The sequence below is a fragment of the Oncorhynchus mykiss genome, chromosome 19, assembly GCF_057628025.1.
Source record: "Oncorhynchus mykiss isolate SJ-2025 chromosome 19, ASM5762802v1, whole genome shotgun sequence".
Taxonomy (NCBI): Eukaryota; Metazoa; Chordata; class Actinopteri; order Salmoniformes; family Salmonidae; genus Oncorhynchus; species Oncorhynchus mykiss.
The window spans coordinates 58,731,750-58,750,371 of record NC_143040.1 but is presented as its reverse complement, the minus strand read 5'-3'; the positions used below and the strand labels follow the sequence as shown (position 1 = coordinate 58,750,371).

General features: G+C 44.6%; 1 protein-coding gene across 11 annotated transcripts in view; it reads right to left on the bottom strand.

Moving 5' to 3' along the window:
* The window catches only part of LOC110498066 (myelin transcription factor 1-like protein), a 164,566-nt gene that overhangs the window by 76,760 nt on the left and 69,184 nt on the right, over positions 1–18,622 (bottom strand). For 4 of the 11 annotated variants that reach the window (XM_090211462.1, XM_036955008.2, XM_090211464.1 and 1 more), the window contains exons 3-5: positions 17,314–17,359; positions 15,195–15,228; positions 11,781–11,843 (exon numbers count right to left, since the gene is read on the bottom strand). In XM_090211462.1, coding sequence (XP_090067588.1) covers positions 11,781–11,843; positions 15,195–15,228; positions 17,314–17,359 — 143 coding nt within the window. Of the gene's footprint in view, positions 1–11,780; positions 11,844–15,194; positions 16,863–17,304; positions 17,360–18,622 lie in introns of those variants that run through there. The other 7 variants (XM_036955007.2, XM_036954998.2, XM_090211460.1 and 4 more) reach the window with 5 other exon arrangements.

The following is an 18,622-nucleotide window of genomic DNA, read 5'->3' as shown; positions in this document are numbered from 1 at the left end:
GAAACGCTTACTTACAAGCCCTTAACCAACCATGCAGTTTTAAGGAAATACCCCCAAACAAGTAAGAGACGAGAAAGACAAATAATTATAGCGTGGCTATATACAGGGGGTGCCGGTACAGAGTCAATGTGCGGGGGCACCGGAGTCGAGGTAATTGAGAATTGAGGTAATATGTACATTTAGGCAGAGTTATTAAAGTGACTATGAATAGATAATAATGGAGAGTAGCAGCAACGTAGGGGGGGGGGGGGGGGGGAGCAATGCAAATAGTCTGGGTAGCCATTTGATTAGCTGTTCAGGAGTCATATGGCTTGGGGGTAGAAGCTGTTTAGAAGCCTCTTGGACCTAGATTTGGCGCTCCGGTAATGGTTGCCGTGCAGTCGCAGAGAGAACAGTCTATGACTGGGGTGGCTGGTATATTTGACCATTTTTAGGGCCTTCCTCTTACACCGCCTGGTATAGAGGTCCAGGATAGCAGGAAGCTTGGCCCCTTTGATGTACTGATGCAACCAGTCAGGATGCTCTCGATGGTGCAGCTGTAGAACCTTTTGAGGATCTGAGGACCCATGCCAAATCTTTTCAGTCTCCTGAGGGGAAATAGCTTTTGTCGTGCCCTCTTCACGACTGTCTTGGTGTGCTTGGACCATGTTAGTTTGTTGGTGATGTGGATGCCAATGAATTTGAAGCGCTCAACCTGCTCCACTACAGCCCGTCGATGAGAATGGGGGCGTGTTCGGTCCTCCTTTTACTGTAGTCCACAATCATCTCCTTTGTCTTGATAATGTTGAGGGAGAGGTTGTTGTCCTTGCACCACACGGTCAGGTCTCTGAACTCCTGTCTCATCATTGTCGGTGAACAGGCCTACCACTGTTGTGTCATCTGCAAACTTAATGATGGTGTTGGAGTCATGCCTGGCCGTGCAGTCATGTGTGAACAGGGAGTACAGGAGGGAACTGAGCACGCACCCCTGAGTGGCCCCCGTGTTGAGGTTCAGCATGGTGGATGTGTTGTTACCTACCCTTACCACCTGGGGTCAGCCCATCAGGAGGTCCAGGATCCAGTTGAAGAGGGAGATGTTTAGTCCCAGGGTCCTTAGCTTAGCGATGAGGTTTGAGGGCACAATGGTGTTGAACCCTGAGCTGTAGTCAATGTATAGCATTCTCAGTTAGGTGTTCCTTTTGTCCAGGTGTGGAAGGAGAGTGTGGAGTGTAATAGAGATGGCATCATCTGTGGATCTGTTGGTGCGGTATGCAAATTGGAGTGGGTCTAGGGTTTCTGGGATAATGGTGTGGATGTGAGCCATGACCAGCCTTTCAAAGCATTTGATGGCTACAGACATGAGTGCTACGGGTATGTAGTCATTTAGACAGGTTACCTTAGTGTTCTTGCGCACATGGACAATGGTGGTCTGCTTGAAACATGTTGGTATTACAAACTCAGACAGGGAGAGGTTGAACATGTCAGTGAAGACACTTGCCAGTTATACAGTACACGTCCTGGTAATCCGTCTGGCTCTCACATCGGCTGCAGAGAGCGTGATTATACAGTCGTCCGGAACAGCTGATGCTCTCATGCATGTTTCAGTGTTACTTGCATCGAAGCGAGCATAGAAGTTATTTAGCTCATCTGGTAGGCTCGTGTCACTGGGCAGCTCTCGGCTGTGTTTCCCTGTGTAGTCTGTAATAGTTTGCAAGCCCTGCCACATCAGACGAGCATCAGAGCCGGTTTAGTACGATTCGATCTTAGTCCTGTATTTACGCTTTGCCTGTTTGATGGTTTGTCTGAGGGAGTAGCGGGATTTCTTATAAGCTTCCGGGTTAGAGTCCCACTTCTTGAACTCGGCAGCTGTACCCTTTACCTCACTGTGAATGTTGCCTGTAATCTATGGCTTCTGGTTGGGGTATGTACTTACAGTCACTTTGGGGACGATGTCATCGATGCACTTATTAATGAAGCCAGTGACTGATGTGGTGTTCTCCTCAATGCCATCGGAGGAATCCCAGAACATGTTCCAGTCTGTGCTAGCAAAACAGTCCTGTAACTTGATCGAGTCACTCTTGCTTTCCTGCTTTAATTGTAGCTTGCAAGCAGAAATCCGAAGGACAGAATTATGGTCAGATTTGCCAAATGAAGGATGAGGGAAAGCTTTGTATGCTTCTCTGTGTGTGGAGTAAAGGTGGTCTTTATGGAGTTTATTTCCCTCTGGTTGCACATTTAACATACTTAATGAGGTAAAACTGATTTAAGTTTCCCTGCATCAAAGTCCCCGGCCACTAGGAGCTCCACCTCTGGATGAGCATTTTCATGTTTGTTTATGACGGTATACAGCTCATTGAGTGCGGTTTTAGTGCCAGCATCTGTCTGTGGTGGTATGTAAACATCTACGAAAAATACAGATGAAAACTCTCTCGGTAGATAGTGTGGTATACAGATCATCATGAGATACTCGACCTCAGGCGAGCAAAACCTTGAGGCTTCCTTAGATATCGTGCATCAGCTATTGTTTACAAATGTTCATAGGCCCCCGCCCCGTGTCTTACCAAAGGCTATTCTATCCTGCCGATAGAGTGTAGAACCCGCCCAGCTGTATGTTATTAATGGCATTGTTCAGCCACGACTCGGTGAAACATAAGATAGTACAGTTTTTAATGTTCCGTTGGTAGGAAATACGTGCTTTCAGTTCGTCCCATTTATTTTCCAGCGATTGAATGCTAGCTAGCAGAACGGAGGGCAAAGGCAGATTAGCCACTCGTTGCCTGATCCTCACAAGGCACCCTGATCTCTTACCGCTAAATCTCATTTTCCTTCCCCAACGAATGATGGGGATGAGGGCCTGTTCGGGATTTTGGAGTATATCCTTCCCATTCGACCAATTAAAGAAAAACTCTAAGTCCATTTCGAGGTGAGTAATCACTGTTCTGATGTCCAGAAGCTCTTTTCGGTCATAAGAGACGGTAGCATCAACACCATGTAGCAGCAAAAGAAGTTACGAACACTGCAAAGGAACAAACAAAATAGCACGGTTGGTTAAGAGCCAATAAAACAGCAGCCATCCCCTCATGCGCCATCTTCCCTGATCACATATATCTTTCTATGCATGGGAATACTTTGGAACTGATTTACTCATTTAAAATCACTAGGAGCTGATTTGCTGGCGGTTTCTTCACAGATAATTAATGCGTGATGAATTGCCCCCAAAAATTCAATGCATGCTCTCAGAGAAAAATAAACTGTAACCAACATATGTTTTTTACAAAACAGGAGGAAAAATACCATTTAAAATTATTTTTTTAGCAGCTAAAGGACTTTCATCAAATCCCTGTATGCCATGTTAACAGCATCAGCTATTAATGCTTTTTTTTATGTCCAACAATAATTTTCTGGTGTTTTCAGAAAACTTGGGGGGCAAAATAAAATCACCCTTGGGCCTCCAGTTAGGTAACCCAAGTGTATAGCCTGTGAGGTGTCACAGAGTGGGGACGCCTGTGGCCAGTCACACAGCCATTACTCTCTCCTTCCACTCTAATTGGGCTTTGTAGCTTCTCCTTCCTTCACCCCTTTTTAGAGGGGCTGAAAAACAGCCTGGGATGAACTGAGAGCATTTATCTGACTTAATGACTCCACAGGGACCTGAAACAGGTTTACAGATCATCTCTCCATCCCCTCTCTCCTATCAGAGTGAAGGAGTAGGTATGAGAAGCAGATTGTTAGAAGATGTTCAGTTACACGGGTTATACTGGTACCCTGGCTGCTCAAGCATAGAGACACAGTGGTGTGAAATCAGCACCATGTCGATTGTATTTCAGCCATGATGTCCTTGCTGATGAAATTGTTGGGTTTGAGTGGCTACTCAGGGAGGTTTGCTGCTCTAGACTGTGAAGAAGGCTATGTGTGTCTTGGTAGAGACACACAGTTCTAGCCACTCTCCTCTCATATGAAGGGTCTGAGCTGTGGGATCTCTCTCACTCTAGGGCTCTCTCGCCTGTTATTGGAGGCTCTCCGAATCAGAGAGGCAGACAGGCACTCGATGTGTGAGTGTGTGTGTGTGTGCGCGCATATGTGTGTGTGTGTGTGTGTGTGTGTGTGTGTGTGTGTGTGTGTGTGTGTGCGTGTGTGCGTGTGTGAGCGTGAGTGTGGTGTGCGTGTGTGCGCGCGTGCGTGTGTGTGTGCGTGTGTGTGCATGTGTATGGAATGTTTTTTTGTCTTTCTGTTTATTACTAGGTGTGTGCAGAGGTGATTAAATTGACAGTATTTGCAGAAATGTTCTACATACAGTGAAGTCGGAAGTTTACATACACTTAGGTTGGAGTCATTAAAACTAGTTTTTCAACCACTTCACACATTTCTTGTTAGCAAACCATAGTTTTGGAAAGTCAGTTTGGACATCTAATTTTTCCAACAATTGTTTACAGACAGATTATTTCACTTATAATTGACTGTATCACAATTCCAGTGGGTCAGAAGTTTACATACACTAAGTTGAATGTGCCATTAAACAGCTTGGAAAATTCCAGAAAAGGATGCCATGGCTTTAGAAGCTTCGGATAGGCTAAATGACATCATTTGAGTCAATTGGAGGTGTACCTGTAGATGTATTTCAAGGCCTACCTTCAAACTCAGTGCCTCTTTGCTTGACATCATGGGAAAATAAAAAGAAATCAGCCAAGTCTTCAGAAAGAAAATTGTAGACCTCTACAAGTCTGGTTCATCCTTGGGAGCAAATTCCAAACGCCTGAAGGTACCATGTTCATCTGTACAAACAAATGGTACGCAAGTATAAACACCATGGGACCATGCAGCTGTCATGCCACTCAGGAAGGAGTCGCATTCAGTATCCTAGAGACAGACATTCTTTGGTGCGCAAATCAATCCCAGAACAACAGCAAATAACCTTTTGAAGATGCTGGAGGAAAGGTACAAAAGTGTCTATATCCACAGTAAAAAGAGTCCTATATCGACATTATCTGAAAGGCCGCTCAGCAAGGAAGAAGCCACTGCTCCAAAACTGCCATAAAACAGCCAGACAACGGTTTGCAACTGCACATGGGGATGAATATCATACTTTTTGGAGAAATGTCCTCTGGTCTGATGAAAGAAAAATAGAACTGTTTGACCATAATGAACATCGTTATGTTTGGAAGAAAAAGGGAGAGGCTTGCAAGCAAGAATACACACACCAAGAACACCATCCCGACCGTGATGCACGGGGGTGGTAGCATCATGTTGTGGGGGTGCTTTGCTGCAGGAGGGACTGGTGCACTTCACAAAATAGATGGCGTCATGAGGAAAGAAAATGATGTGGATGTATTGAAGCAACATCTCAAGACATCAGTCAGGAAGTTAAAGCTTGGTCGCAAATGGGTCTTCCAAATGGACAATGACCCCAAGCATATTTCCAAAGTTGTGGCAAAATGGCTTAAGGACAACAAAGTCAAGGTATTGGAGTGGCCATCACAAAGCCCTGACCTCAATCCCATAGAAAATTTGTGGGCAGAACAGAAAAGCTTGTGCGAGCAAGGAGGCCTACAAACCTGACTCAGTTACACCAGCTCTGTCAGGAGAAATGGGCCTAAATTCACCCAACGTATTGTGGGAAGCTTGTGGAAGATTATCTGAAACGTTAGACCCAAGTTAAACAATTTCAAGGCAATGCTACCAAATACTAATTGAGTGTATGTAAACTTCTGACCCTCTGGGAATGTGATGAATTAAATAAAAGCTGCATGAAAGCTGTGTGTGAGAGAATGTACATGTGTGTGTGTGCGTGCGTGCGTGTGTGTGTGTGCGTGCGTGCGTGCTTGTGTGTGTGTGTGTGTGCGTGCGTGTGTGCGCGTATGTGTGTGTGTGTGCGTGCGTGCCTTGCATGCGTGCGTGCGTGCGTGCGTGTGTGTGTGTGTGCGTGTGTTTGTGTGAGCGTGTGTGTGTGTTACTCATGCTCACATCATCTCTGTGCTCTGTGGACCCACGCGGTTCAACCACTGCTTCTCGTCTCACATCCATTCTTTATTCATTATCCCTCCCTCCCTCCCTCCGAGTTAGAGGTCCTTCCTAATGTGTAATTTAGCTGCCACCGCTCTGTATTTCCAGCCTTGTCCCAGAAGGGCGTGTCCACCCCCGACACCATAGACACTGTCTGTCACTCAACCTTCCAGCCATTAAATGGGTTCAAAGCGAGAGTCATTATTAAGTATGGCCTGAGTGGGCGGGATCTACTGCCCTGCCCTGATGCTTTGGCAGGTTCATGCCATGAAAACTACTGCCGGTTTCGTCACAGATAATTAATGCGTGATGAATTGCCCCCAAAAATCCAATGCATGCTCTCAGAGAAAAATAAACTGTAACTAACATTTGTTTTTTATACAAAATAGGAGGAAAAATACAATTTTAATTAATTTTTTTAGCAGCTAAGGGACTTTCATCAAATCCCTGGATGCCATGTTAACAGCTTCAGCTATTAATGCTTTGTCTAAAAGAACATTGTCTAGTGATGTTTAGTCACACTAAGAGTGAGCCACACCAGGCATGAGAGAATCCTGCTGTATTTCTGTTGTCTTAATTACAGCAGCCAGCCAATAATCTATCAGTGTTGAGACATGATGAGAGTTGACTAATCTAAAACGGCTGGCCAAACTATCCTGCCATGGACCTGTTATTATTGCCATCCAACATTCCCACCCCATTACCCTCTAACCAAAGATATGTCTGTTGGAATGACATTATTACACTTGGTCAGCTCCATGAATAAACTCCTGACCCTGCAGTTATATAACAGAGAGAGCCATTGAAGCCTAGTCATTTCGTAAAAACAGGCTACAGACAGACAGAGACCATGGTTTACTGGGACTGCATGGAACCATCTGCCAGGGTGTGTGAACAGTCTTATATTATGGCATTTCTGAGTCTGCAGCACGCATTCAAAGGCTGTGTGAATTGCTGTGAGCGTAACAAGAGGAGAGAGGATATCGCTGGCACGCCTGTGCAGAGAGCGGAGAAAGGGACTAATTAACATATTAATGATCCCACCTTCTTAGAGCTTCTGTCGGATAGTCAGAACACTTTGATAAGAATGCAAATGAGTGCGGCACCATCTGAAGGAGAAATTAGCTGCCGGAGATTGACGAACGTGAGAGAGAATGAGAGAAAGGGAGAGGGGATGAGAGTGGGGGAGATGGGGGACAGAGAGAAGAGAAAAAGAGGAGAGTGAGGGAGAAGGAAGATGGAGAGTAAGGAAGATGGGCGGAGAGCAAGAGATAAGGAGAGAGAGAAAGAGAGAGAGAGAGAGAGAGAGAGTGTTTGAGCAAGGAAGTCTTAGCCAGGTGTGCTGATGGATTGAGCCTTCCTTGTTTGATTTATTTATCTTGAATTATCCGTTGAGCAAAGCACTGGCTGGTGGGATAGACACGTCACAATGAGAGGAGGAGTCTGTCTTTTCTTTGTTTGTGAGAGAGAAAGAAAGAGAGAAAAGAGAGATGGTAAAATACCGCACGACTATGCTGCGTTCTCCATACTCCACCGCCTCTCTCTCTCACTCTCTCTGTGCTGATATAAAGATCAATATGGTACAGATTGCTGCTGTCTATCAACTATACAGTGACTTCCAAGATGGCTGCCAGGCCTAAGCCAGCGGGTTGCCAGCCTCTGAGGGAGTTTGAGTAATGAACCCATCCATACAAGGGCAAGTAATTATAACAGACAAATTCCTCTCTTTCACACACAATTGAAAGCCTGGCACGTGACCAGTGTGGGAGATTTCTCTGGGAAATCTTAGTGTGTGTGTGTGTGTGTGTGTGTGTGTGTGTGTGTGTGTGTGTGTGTGTGTGTGTGTGTGTGTGTGTGTGTGTGTGTGTGTGTGTGTGTGTGTGTGTGTGTGTGTGTGTGTGTGTGTGTGTGTGTGTGTGTGTGTGTGTGTGTGTGACTTGTGAATAGTTAAGTTGGGGATTCACTGACACGGTCATCACATTCCACAATGATGTTGAATAATTAAAATGTTTCATTAACTGGATCATTTCCTGCATGGCCATGCTTTAGCTCTGACACCGACGATTAAAGCTTGCTCTAAAACAACGGCTCTCTCATTTCACTAACCAGAAGACAGAGGAAACCTGTGTCTCAACATGGACAGAGTTAGAAGAGGTAGCTAGTAAAGACAGTTCAAAAGAACAGTACGCACATCCAAAACTGTCCACATGTGCAGGGAACAACAATTCCCCAGGGAAAGCTGATAAATACACACCAACATAATACTGCATAGTTTTATCAGGCCTAACTAAGGTTTAGTAATGATACACCTTCCTCAATTGTTTTGAACATTTCAGCCGAAGAGGAGAGAACTACTCTGCCTGTATTTAATAAGCTAGAAATGCACATTTAGTCTAACAAACCTTCTGTTGATGTGATCATTCTGATGGAGTCTGTGGTAATATCCTAATGATCCATAAGCATAGTGTTTGTAATGATACGGTACCAACGTAGGACAACCACAAGCTAGTTAGCATACATTGGTGGTCACCAAAACAAGCTGATTTTTTAAAAACATTACTTAATTTTTTTATATTAACCTTATAAAAATAGTTCTGTAGGAATTACATTTGTTCAGTAGGCCTAATACATTTTTCACAGAATATTGGCTATATGCCTTGCATTGTCAATAATGTTATTCTCAGACCATATTATTTTTCAAAACTTGAGCTTTGATAACAAAATAGATCAGCATAAATGGAAATAATTAGCAAACAATTTGCTTTAATATTTTACTTAACTGATGCATCTGGCAGTGGAGGCTCCTCCTCAGAGGAAGGGGAGGACCATCCTCGTAATTGAAATTCATTTTTAAAAATCATATAGTGAAATTCAAAAAGTTATCCTTTTTAGATAAAACTATATCAAATATTATCACGTTACCAAATAATTGATTAAAACACACAGTTTTGCAATGAAGGTCAACATTAGCCTCCACACCATTCTGTAGGATAACACCATGGTGTAGCCGGAGGACAGCTAGTTTCCATCCTCTTCTGGGTACATTGACTTCAATACAAAACCTAGGAGGCTCATGGTTCTTACCCCCTTCCATAGACTTACACAGTAATTATGACAATTTCCGTGACATCCTCAAATCCATCAGAGCTCTTGCAGCATGAACTGACATGGTGTCCACACAATCATATTATCAGAGAATTAATCTAGTACTGAAAGCATAAACTACAGCTAGCTAGCTCTGCAGTGCATAAAATGTGGTGAGTAGTTGACTCAAAGAGAGAGAAAGACAATAGTTCAAATGAATTTCTTCAGAAATTAAGGAGCAACAAGAGAGAGCTAGCTATATTTCGTTGTATTTTTTAAAAACTTTCACTTACTTAGCTAGCGAATGCAGCTAGCTAGTTTAGCCTACTAAAACACCCGGCTCAAACAGAGAGGGATGCTAAGTTAGCTTGCTGGCTATAGGTATCCAACACTGGAACTCTTCCAAGTCAAGGTAAACTTGTAGTTTTATTAATTAAATTGCCACCAGGGGCCGCCAGTGTAACTGCTAAACTGCTTGCTGCTGACTGTACACTATACTTTATGATCGTGGCATTAGTTCTTGTGGCTATGTTGACTGTGACATTAATATGGTGACAACGATGTGTAGCAGTTCAATTGTATGATATGAAGGTTTGGCTTGGAAAGTATTTTTTGCCTGGTCACAGACAGCTGATGTGTTGTACACTGAAGTCCACAAGTGAAGGGAAAAGGTGAGAGGAGGCGAGCGCATAGATGCAAGAAGGATCACAGGAATCATGCTGTTTGTATGTGGCTATAATGAAAGTGAACTGTGTTTGCGTGTGGTCACAGGTGCATTCATTCCACCGATTCGGTTGAAAAATATTTCTTAAACGTAAGTAAACAGAATGAAATGGGGATAAACATACTTGAATTTGTCCAATCATTTGCAACTGTTGGACTAATGATTACACCCTAGATCAGTTACATATATGCACCTTATTTTATTCATAGGCTAGGTTTTAGCCCCCTCATGATGGGTATAGGGAAAATGTTAGTATAATGTAGTAGCCTCAACCTATCGTTGTTACATTGATCTGGGTGAATGGAATATGAATGACAGTCATCCAATATGCTGTAATAGAAATAAGGCCATGCTCACAATTTTTTTTTATCGTCCTCCTTCATCTTGAACGGCACCTACCGCCACTAATCTGGTGGTCATGCTTCCAAGACAACTGGGCATTCTGAAAGAAAACTAGGTCAAATCATGACGTTAGTGATCCTCAGGTCGGAAAGTCAGAGCTCTATTAGTTTCTGACTTGGAATTCCGAGTTGGATGACCACTCAAATTGATTTTCCAGTCGGATATCATTTCTTTCCTAGTTGTCTTGAACGCACTGAAGTCAGAGATTTCCAAGTTCCCAGTTGTTTTGAACGCGGCATTAGTCTCAGGGGAGGTAGATTACAGCAGAAGGTCAGCCTCTCACGGTCCCTGCTCTCTCCTTTCCTCTGGTGAGACTGACCAGAGAGAGAGGACACCGTCTTTCACCTGATGACCAAACTCGAGTTGCACCTCATCTGCCTCATGCACAAATTCATGTTGTTCGTAGAGAAAGTGAAATATTCCTCAATATTAAAATAGACACGACGAGCTGCTAATAATAATTGGACTATCGATACACATGGCTACTCAGTCATTGCAGCTGCAGCGCTAGTGGAAGTAGGGCGAAGGGCATTTTATGTTTTGTAATAGTGTTAAACAGTGCTGAATAAAAACTTAAACATGAACTCACTCATAGAAACAGCAGCTCTTCGCTGTATTATTTGACAGACTGGCTCTGGTCATGGTTTTTTAAATGATGAAATCTCATGTAGACTCCTATCAAACTTTGCTGTGGCCAGGGTCGTGGAAGCTGTAGGCACAGTGATTTGAGTTATCCGATTGGCCAGCGCAGTAGGCGCACTCGATTTAGCCACAGAGCTATCTGTCCGCTGCGTAGGCGGAGTTTGTCTTTTCAGACAAATTAAATGGTCCAAAACGGGAACACTTTGCCTGCCAGGTGTGCAGGGCTTCTGAATCAAGTGCACCTACCGCCTACAGCACAACACGAATAAAAAGCGCAAGCCTTTATCTTTGGATTTTCTACAGAAATGTGTGGTTATCGTCTAGGAATGTCTTAAAGATTGACCAGTCGAACTCAATCGACCGGTAGGTGACCACTGGCATATATGTATACATAAAAGTATGACAACCACAAGCTAGTTACAGTAGCATACTGTACATGTATACATAAACATATTCATAGGAAAGTCACAGCCTTAATCTGAAATGGGGGGATTCTACCAAGCCATAATTAGTAGAAGCCCAAAGCTTCCAGTTATGCAAGGCAGCAGCCCACTCCTTGTCCGAATGGGGAAATGGGATTAGTTCACAATGATCCTGGTATTTTTAGAACAAAGGAGAGGAAATAGAACACAGGCATGTATTTTAAAGAGGAGAGAGAGAGATCCTTCCATTTTGAGTGCCTGTTTATAAGGAGATTTATGGAGAGCTTATACAATATAAAATATGATTAGCATATCCCACTGTAAATATGCAAATGACAAAGGGATGAGAATAAATATTTGTGCTTTAACCTGTCCATCAAACCGAGCTGTGAAAATGACCATGGTAGGCTATCGGAATTTGTTTCAATAAAGGATATTCTAGTTTTATTTTTTGGAAAATCATTAGTGAAAAGTGGAGAAAATGGTTAATCCACAACTAAAATAGGACTAAAGGGAGACCGTTTTACCTTCGATGTCTTGCATATTTGCCGCTGACGTGTCCACTCCCATCACAGCCTTGTGTAGGACAGCTGAGAAGACACAAAAACACCCACTGAGTATGCACACAACTCACCGTTCTCCACCCTTCCCTTTTTCCATCACTGAGTATGCACACAACTCACCGTTCTCCACCCTTCCCTTTTTCCATCACTGAGTATGCACACAACTCACCGTTCTCCACCCTTCTCTTTTTCCATCACTGAGTATGCACACAATTCACCGTTCTCCACCCTTCTCTTTTTCCATCACTGAGTATGCACACAACTCACCGTTCTCCACCCTTCTCCTTTTCCATCACTGAGTATGCACATAACTCACCATTCTCCACCCTTCTCTTTTTCCATCACTGAGTATGCACACAATTCACCGTTCTCCACCCTTCTCTTTTTCCATCACTGAGTATGCACACAACTCACCGTTCTCCACCCTTCTCCTTTTCCATCACTGAGTATGCACACAACTCACCGTTCTCCACCCTTCTCTTTTTCCATCACTGAGTATGCACACAATTCACCGTTCTCCACCCTTCTCTTTTTCCATCACTGAGTATGCACACAACTCACCGTTCTCCACCCTTCTCTTTTTCCATCACTGAGTATGCACATAACTCACCGTTCTCCACCCTTCTCTTTTTCCATCACTGAGTATGCACATAACTCACCGTTCTCCACCCTTCTCTTTTTCCATCACTGAGTATGCACATAACTCACCGTTCTCCACCCTTCTCTTTTTCCATCACTGAGTATGCACACAACTCACCGTTCTCCACCCTTCTCCTTTTCCATCACTGAGTATGCACATAACTCACCGTTCTCCACCCTTCTATTTTTCCATCACTGAGTATGCACACAACTCACCGTTCTCCACCCTTCTCTTTTTCCATCACTGAGTATGCACACAACTCACCGTTCTCCACCCTTCTCTTTTTCCATCACTGAGTATGCACATAACTCACCGTTCTCCACCCTTCTATTTTTCCATCACTGAGTATGCACACAACTCACCGTTCTCCACCCTTCTCCTTTTCCATCACTGAGTATGCACACAACTCACCGTTCTCCACCCTTCTCTTTTTCCATCACTGAGTATGCACATAACTCACCGTTCTCCACCCTTCTCCTTTTCCATCACTGAGTATGCACACAACTCACCGTTCTCCACCCTTCTCCTTTTCCATCACTGAGTATGCACACAATTCACCGTTCTCCACCCTTCTCTTTTTCCATCACTGAGTATGCACACAACTCACCGTTCTCCACCCTTCTCTTTTTCCATCACTGAGAATGCACACAACTCACCGTTCTCCACCCTTCTATTTTTCCATCACTGAGTATGCACACAACTCACCGTTCTCCACCCTTCTTTCTCTTTTTCCATCTATCGATCTACACATATTCAGTTCAATTTCTGTTTTCTACTTCACACTTGGATTTTATTGGATTTTGCTCCCCTTTGCAATCGTATCATCTCTCTAACTTTACTCTAGAAACAATGCACTCCTATTTTACTCCAACACTACACGTACAGTAGAGCCCTCTTATTGTACTCCACACTTCAGTCTGGTCTTACTGCTCCACCTACAGATGTAGGATCTTCATTTGAGCCAGTTTGCTACAGCAGGAACATAATCCAGCAGCAACAGGAAATGTGAATTAATATGTGGATTAGAATTTATGGAATTATTTTCTAGGGCAAATCAAGATAGACATTTTAAAATGGAAATTACAAAGTTTAGAAGCCTTAATACACTACAAGTGTGCATTTCCTGCTGGGCAGCATGGGAGAAAACCCTTTACAATATCACAGTGGCATATCTGCCCAGACCAGCAAGACCCACCACGCAAAATCAAACGTATTTGTCCTGACGACTATCAGCTCTCTGAGGAGCGACGCCATTGAGCAGCATTATTGGCATTATGGATGCTTCGGCCTGGAGATAGGCTGACCATCGATCTGCTGATTAATTGATATCTGCAGGCAGCGGTGGAGAAAGCAGATAGGGAGATGGAGCCCATGGAGAGGGAGAGAGAGAGAGAGAGAGAGAGAGAGAGAGAGAGAGAGAGAGAAAGAAAGAGAGAAAGAGAGAGAGAGAGAGAAGAAGAGATGGTGATAGATAAAAAAGAAAGAAAGTGAGAGAGAGAGAGAGAGAGAGAGAGGTATAGATGGGGTAGCCACACTATCTGAAAGAGCTATACTGTAGGTGGCAAGGTGGGCTATTCTTTATTGATACAGGTGGGCCCAGAATGTTATCTCTGAAGAAACCTTCTCCTAGCCTGTGAAGGACAAAATAATATCCAAGGATAAAAGTAAGTAGAGGACATCTGAGAGTAGTACATCAAAAACATGGGTATAGGCCTATATACTGTACACTCTTAGAAAAAGGGTTCCAAAACAATTATTCTGATGTCCCCATAGGATAACCATTTTTGGATCCAGGTAGTACCCTTTTGGGTTCCATTTCTAACCCTCTGTGGAAGGGGTTCCTTCTGGAACCAAAAAGGGTTCTTCAAAAGGTTCTATCGGGACAGCCAAAGAATCCTTTAAGGTTAAAGATAGCACATTTTTTCTAAGAGTGCTGTATATATGAGATTATGAATATGATGCTGTTCTGAAATTCTCATCTTATAAAAGTATATTTGAACCAGGTTTAAACGGCCAAATACAAGACGTACACAAGACAACTCTTAGTGGATAACTGAACACCAAAGTAGGGTTGTCCATCGATACAGGGAGATTCAGGGAGATACAGGGAGATTCAGGGAGATTCAGGGAGATCCATCAATTGGTTTCATGGTGTAGCACATGTCATTTAATCAACTTAGTAGGGAGTGGGACAACACACTGCAAGGGTCAATTCAGGATCATCTTACAGCCACTGTATTGACAGGATTTAACATTTGAACAGCCAGGATAAAGATTGCAGTTATAGTGGTTCTAAAAAAGTTAGATTTGTTCATTATTTACTGCTGATAGGGTTTGTCAGAATAGATAGAAAAATAGAGAGAAATTAGATACGAGACAGAAAAGAGGAGAGATAGAGAAAGAGTCATTATGACAGAGACGTGAGTGACTAAGGGAGTGACTAAGGGAGTGACTAAGGGAGAGAAAGAAAGAGATGAGAAGAAAAGAGAGAGGAAGCAGAAGCAAGTGGCATGCTGAGTAAATGGCATCGCTCCTGTCTGAAGAGGTGATTTTAGTGCTCATCTCTCACTACACACTGAGAGCCTGGGAGTGCTCCACATCCATTATCAGCCCTAGTGGCCTTCCATCTCTCAGCCTCTCTCCCGCTCCCTCTCTCTCTCTCTCTCTTTCCCTCCCCATCTCTCCCTCTTTCACTCACAAGGGGGAAGCCGGAAAGGCAGGTGAACAGAAATACTGACCTGAACAGCTCTGGTATCGCTGGTTCCACAGGCACTGAGAAATACAGGCAGAGAGAGGGATGGGAGAGAGGGATGGGAGAGAGGGATGGGAGAGAGGGATAGGCAGAGAGAGAGGGGAGAGAGGGATCGGCATAGAGAGAGAGGAGAGAGGGAATGGAGAGAGGGATAGGAGAGAGGGATGGGCAGAGAGAGAGGGGAGAGAGAGGGGAGAGAGGGATGACAGAGAGAGGGGAGAGAGAGTGATGGGAGAGAGGGATCGGCAGAGAGAAAGGGGAGAGAGGGATGGAAGAGAGGGATAAGCAGAGAGAGGGGAGAGAGAGAGATGGGAGAGAGAGATCGGAAGAGAGAAAGGGGAGAGAGAGAGATGGGAGAGAGGGATCAGCAGAGAGAAAGGGGAGAGAGGGATGGAAGAGAGGGATAAGCAGAGAGAGGGGAGAGAGGGATGGAAGAGAGGGATAAGCAGAGAGAGGGGAGAGAGGGAAGGGAGAAAGGGATCGGCAGAGAGAAGGGAGAGAGAGAGATCGGCAGAGAGAAAGGGGCGAGAGAGAGATGGGAGAAAGGGGAGAGAGGGATGGAAGAGAGGGATAAGCAGAGAGAGGGGAGAGAGGGAAGGGAGAAAGGGATCGGCAGTGAGAGGGGAGAGAGAGAGATGGGAGAGAGAGATCGGCAGAGAGAAAGGGGAGAGAGGGATGGAAGAGAGAGATAAGCAGAGAGAGGGGAGAGGTGGAAGGGAGAAAGGGATCGGCAGAGAGAGGGGAGAAAGAGAGATGGGGGAGAGAGATCGGCAGAGAGAAAGGGGAGAAAGGGATGGAAGAGAGGGATAAGCAGAGAGAGGGGAGAGAGGGAAGGGAGAAAGGGATCGGCAGAGAGAGGGGAGAGAGAGATGGGAGAGAGAGATCGGCAGAGAGAGGGGAGAGAGGGAAAGGAGAAAGGGATTGGCAGAGAGAGGGGAGAGAGGGAGATGGGAGAGAGAGATCGGCAGAGAGAAAAGGGAGAAAGGGATGGAAGAGAGGGATAAGCAGAGAGAGGGGAGAGAGGGAGATGGGAGAGAGAGATCGGCAGAGAGAAAGGGGAGAAAGGGGTGGAAGAGAGGGATAAGCAGAGAGAGGGGAGAGAGGGATGGAAGAGAGGGATAAGCAGAGAGAGGGAAGGGAGAAAGGGATCGGCAGAGAGAAGGGAGAGAGAGAGATCGGCAGAGAGAAAGGGGAGAGAGAGATGGGAGAAAGGGGAGAGAGGGATGGAAGAGAGGGATAAGCAGAGAGAGGGGAGAGAGGGAAGGGAGAAAGGGATCGGCAGAGAGAGGGGAGAGAGAGAGATGGGAGAGAGAGATCGGCAGAGAGAAAGGGGAGAGAGGGATGGAAGAGAGAGATAAGCAGAGAGAGGGGAGAGAGGGAAGGGAGAAAGGGATCGGCAGAGAGAGGGGAGAGAGAGAGATGGGAGAGAGAGAGATCGGCAGAGAGAGGGGAGAGAGGGAAGGGAGAAAGGGATCGGCAGAGAGAGGGGAGAGAGAGAGAGGGGAGAGAGGGAAGGGAGAAAGGGATCGGCAGAGAGAGAGGAGAGAGAGGGATGGGGGAGAGAGGAGAGAGAGAGCGGAGACAGATGGGAGAGAGGGATGGGGGAAAGAGGAGAGAGAGAGGGGAGAGAGATGGGAGAGAGGGATGGGGAGAAAATAAAGAGAGTGAGGGGAAGCGAAAGGAAAAGAGTGATCACTATATCATAAAATCATGCTTTCATCAGGGTTAAAAACAATACATTCAATGTAGGCAGGCACAATAACATGATATATTAGGCTGGATAGACTGCCTGGATAATGTCTGGTATTGGAGGGCTGGTGAGGTGAGAGACAGTGGGAGGAGAAGAGCTGAGTCCTGAGAAGTATAGTTTGGAATGTGTGATAAGAGAGCTGTGTGTGTGTATGTGTGCGTGTTTGTGCGTGCGTGCGCGTATGTGTGTGCGTGTGTGTGTGTGTGTGTGTGTGTGTGTGTGTGTGTGTGTGTGTGTGTGTGTGTGTGTGTGTGTGTGTGTGTGTGTGTGTGTGTGTGTGTGTGTGTGTTGGGGTAAGGTCCCCCTGAGTAGCACCCTCAGTGAGTTGAGGAGAGTGCAGACGCACCTCGGGTACCTTTGGAGCGTGTTCGATGGCGCTTCTCATCTGCATCCACCTCCATCTGCAAAGGAGATACAAACAGACAGTCAGAGATAGAAGCACTACCAGGTGCCAAGAGAAGACTGACTTTGTGGGCCTGGCTCCTGGGTTTGTCTGTCTGTCACTCTCTCTTATGAACACACACACAACGATTCATCGAGAGAGTAATTGCCTGATGTCAAACCTTTACAGTTTTAGACACTGTGAAATGACATTTATTTAAACGATTTCTAAATGTAGACTTAGCCAGGTGCTAATGTCACCCAAACGTTTGCTTCATGGTGCTTTGGAAGATGTATGCAAATGTACTGGGAATAGAAATGCATAATTGCATTGGTTCTTCTTCTGGTCCATATTTGTGTATGGATTATGATATTCCATCTCTCCCCAACACAGTCACGTTTCTCCATTAAAGTGCACCTGTACTACGCTCTGCATAAAGGTGTCATCTTAGCTTTATGCCACTTGGCACATTGCTCAAACAAAGTGAAATGAATACAGCCAGGTCACCTGTGATACAAGTCAGTATTCAACGTCCATCCATGGCTGAGGACGTCGGGAGATGATGTGGAAACAGACCACTCAGGGCAACACGCCACTAAGGGCAACTGTTACCTTCAAGTAGGTTTGGGTTTTACCAGGGCGTTGGGGATGGGGATGGTAGATGGGTGTAAGCATCTGCCTCTGTCCCTGATTAGCCAGACATCTGATTCCAAAGGTTGCTATTTCAAATCGAGCGATAGAAAGTTATTTTTGAGATTTTTGTTTTAAGCCTATCCCAAACCTGAACCCTTATCTTAATCATTCAGGGTTAATAACAAACTTAAGATTTCGGGGTTAATGCCTAAACTTAAGATTTTCTGGGTTAATGCATAAACTTAAGATTTCGGGGGTTAATGCATAAACTTAAGATTTCGAGGTTAATGCCTAAACTTAAGATTTCGGGGTTAATGCCTAAATTTAAGATTTCGGGGGTTAATGCCTAAACTTAAGATTTCGGGGTTAATGCCTAAACTTAAGATTTCGGGGTTAATGCCTAAATTTAAGATTTCGGGGGTTAATGCCTAAACTTAAGATTTCGAGGTTAATGCCTAAACTTAAGATTTTGGGGTTAATGCCTAAATTTAAGATTTTGGGGGTTAATGCCTAAACTTAAGATTTTGGGGTTAATGCCTAAATTTAAGATTTTGGGGGTTAATGCCTAAACTTAAGATTTCGGGGGTTAATGCCTAAACTTAAGATTTCGGGGGTTAATGCCTAAACTTAAGATTTCGGGGTTAATGCC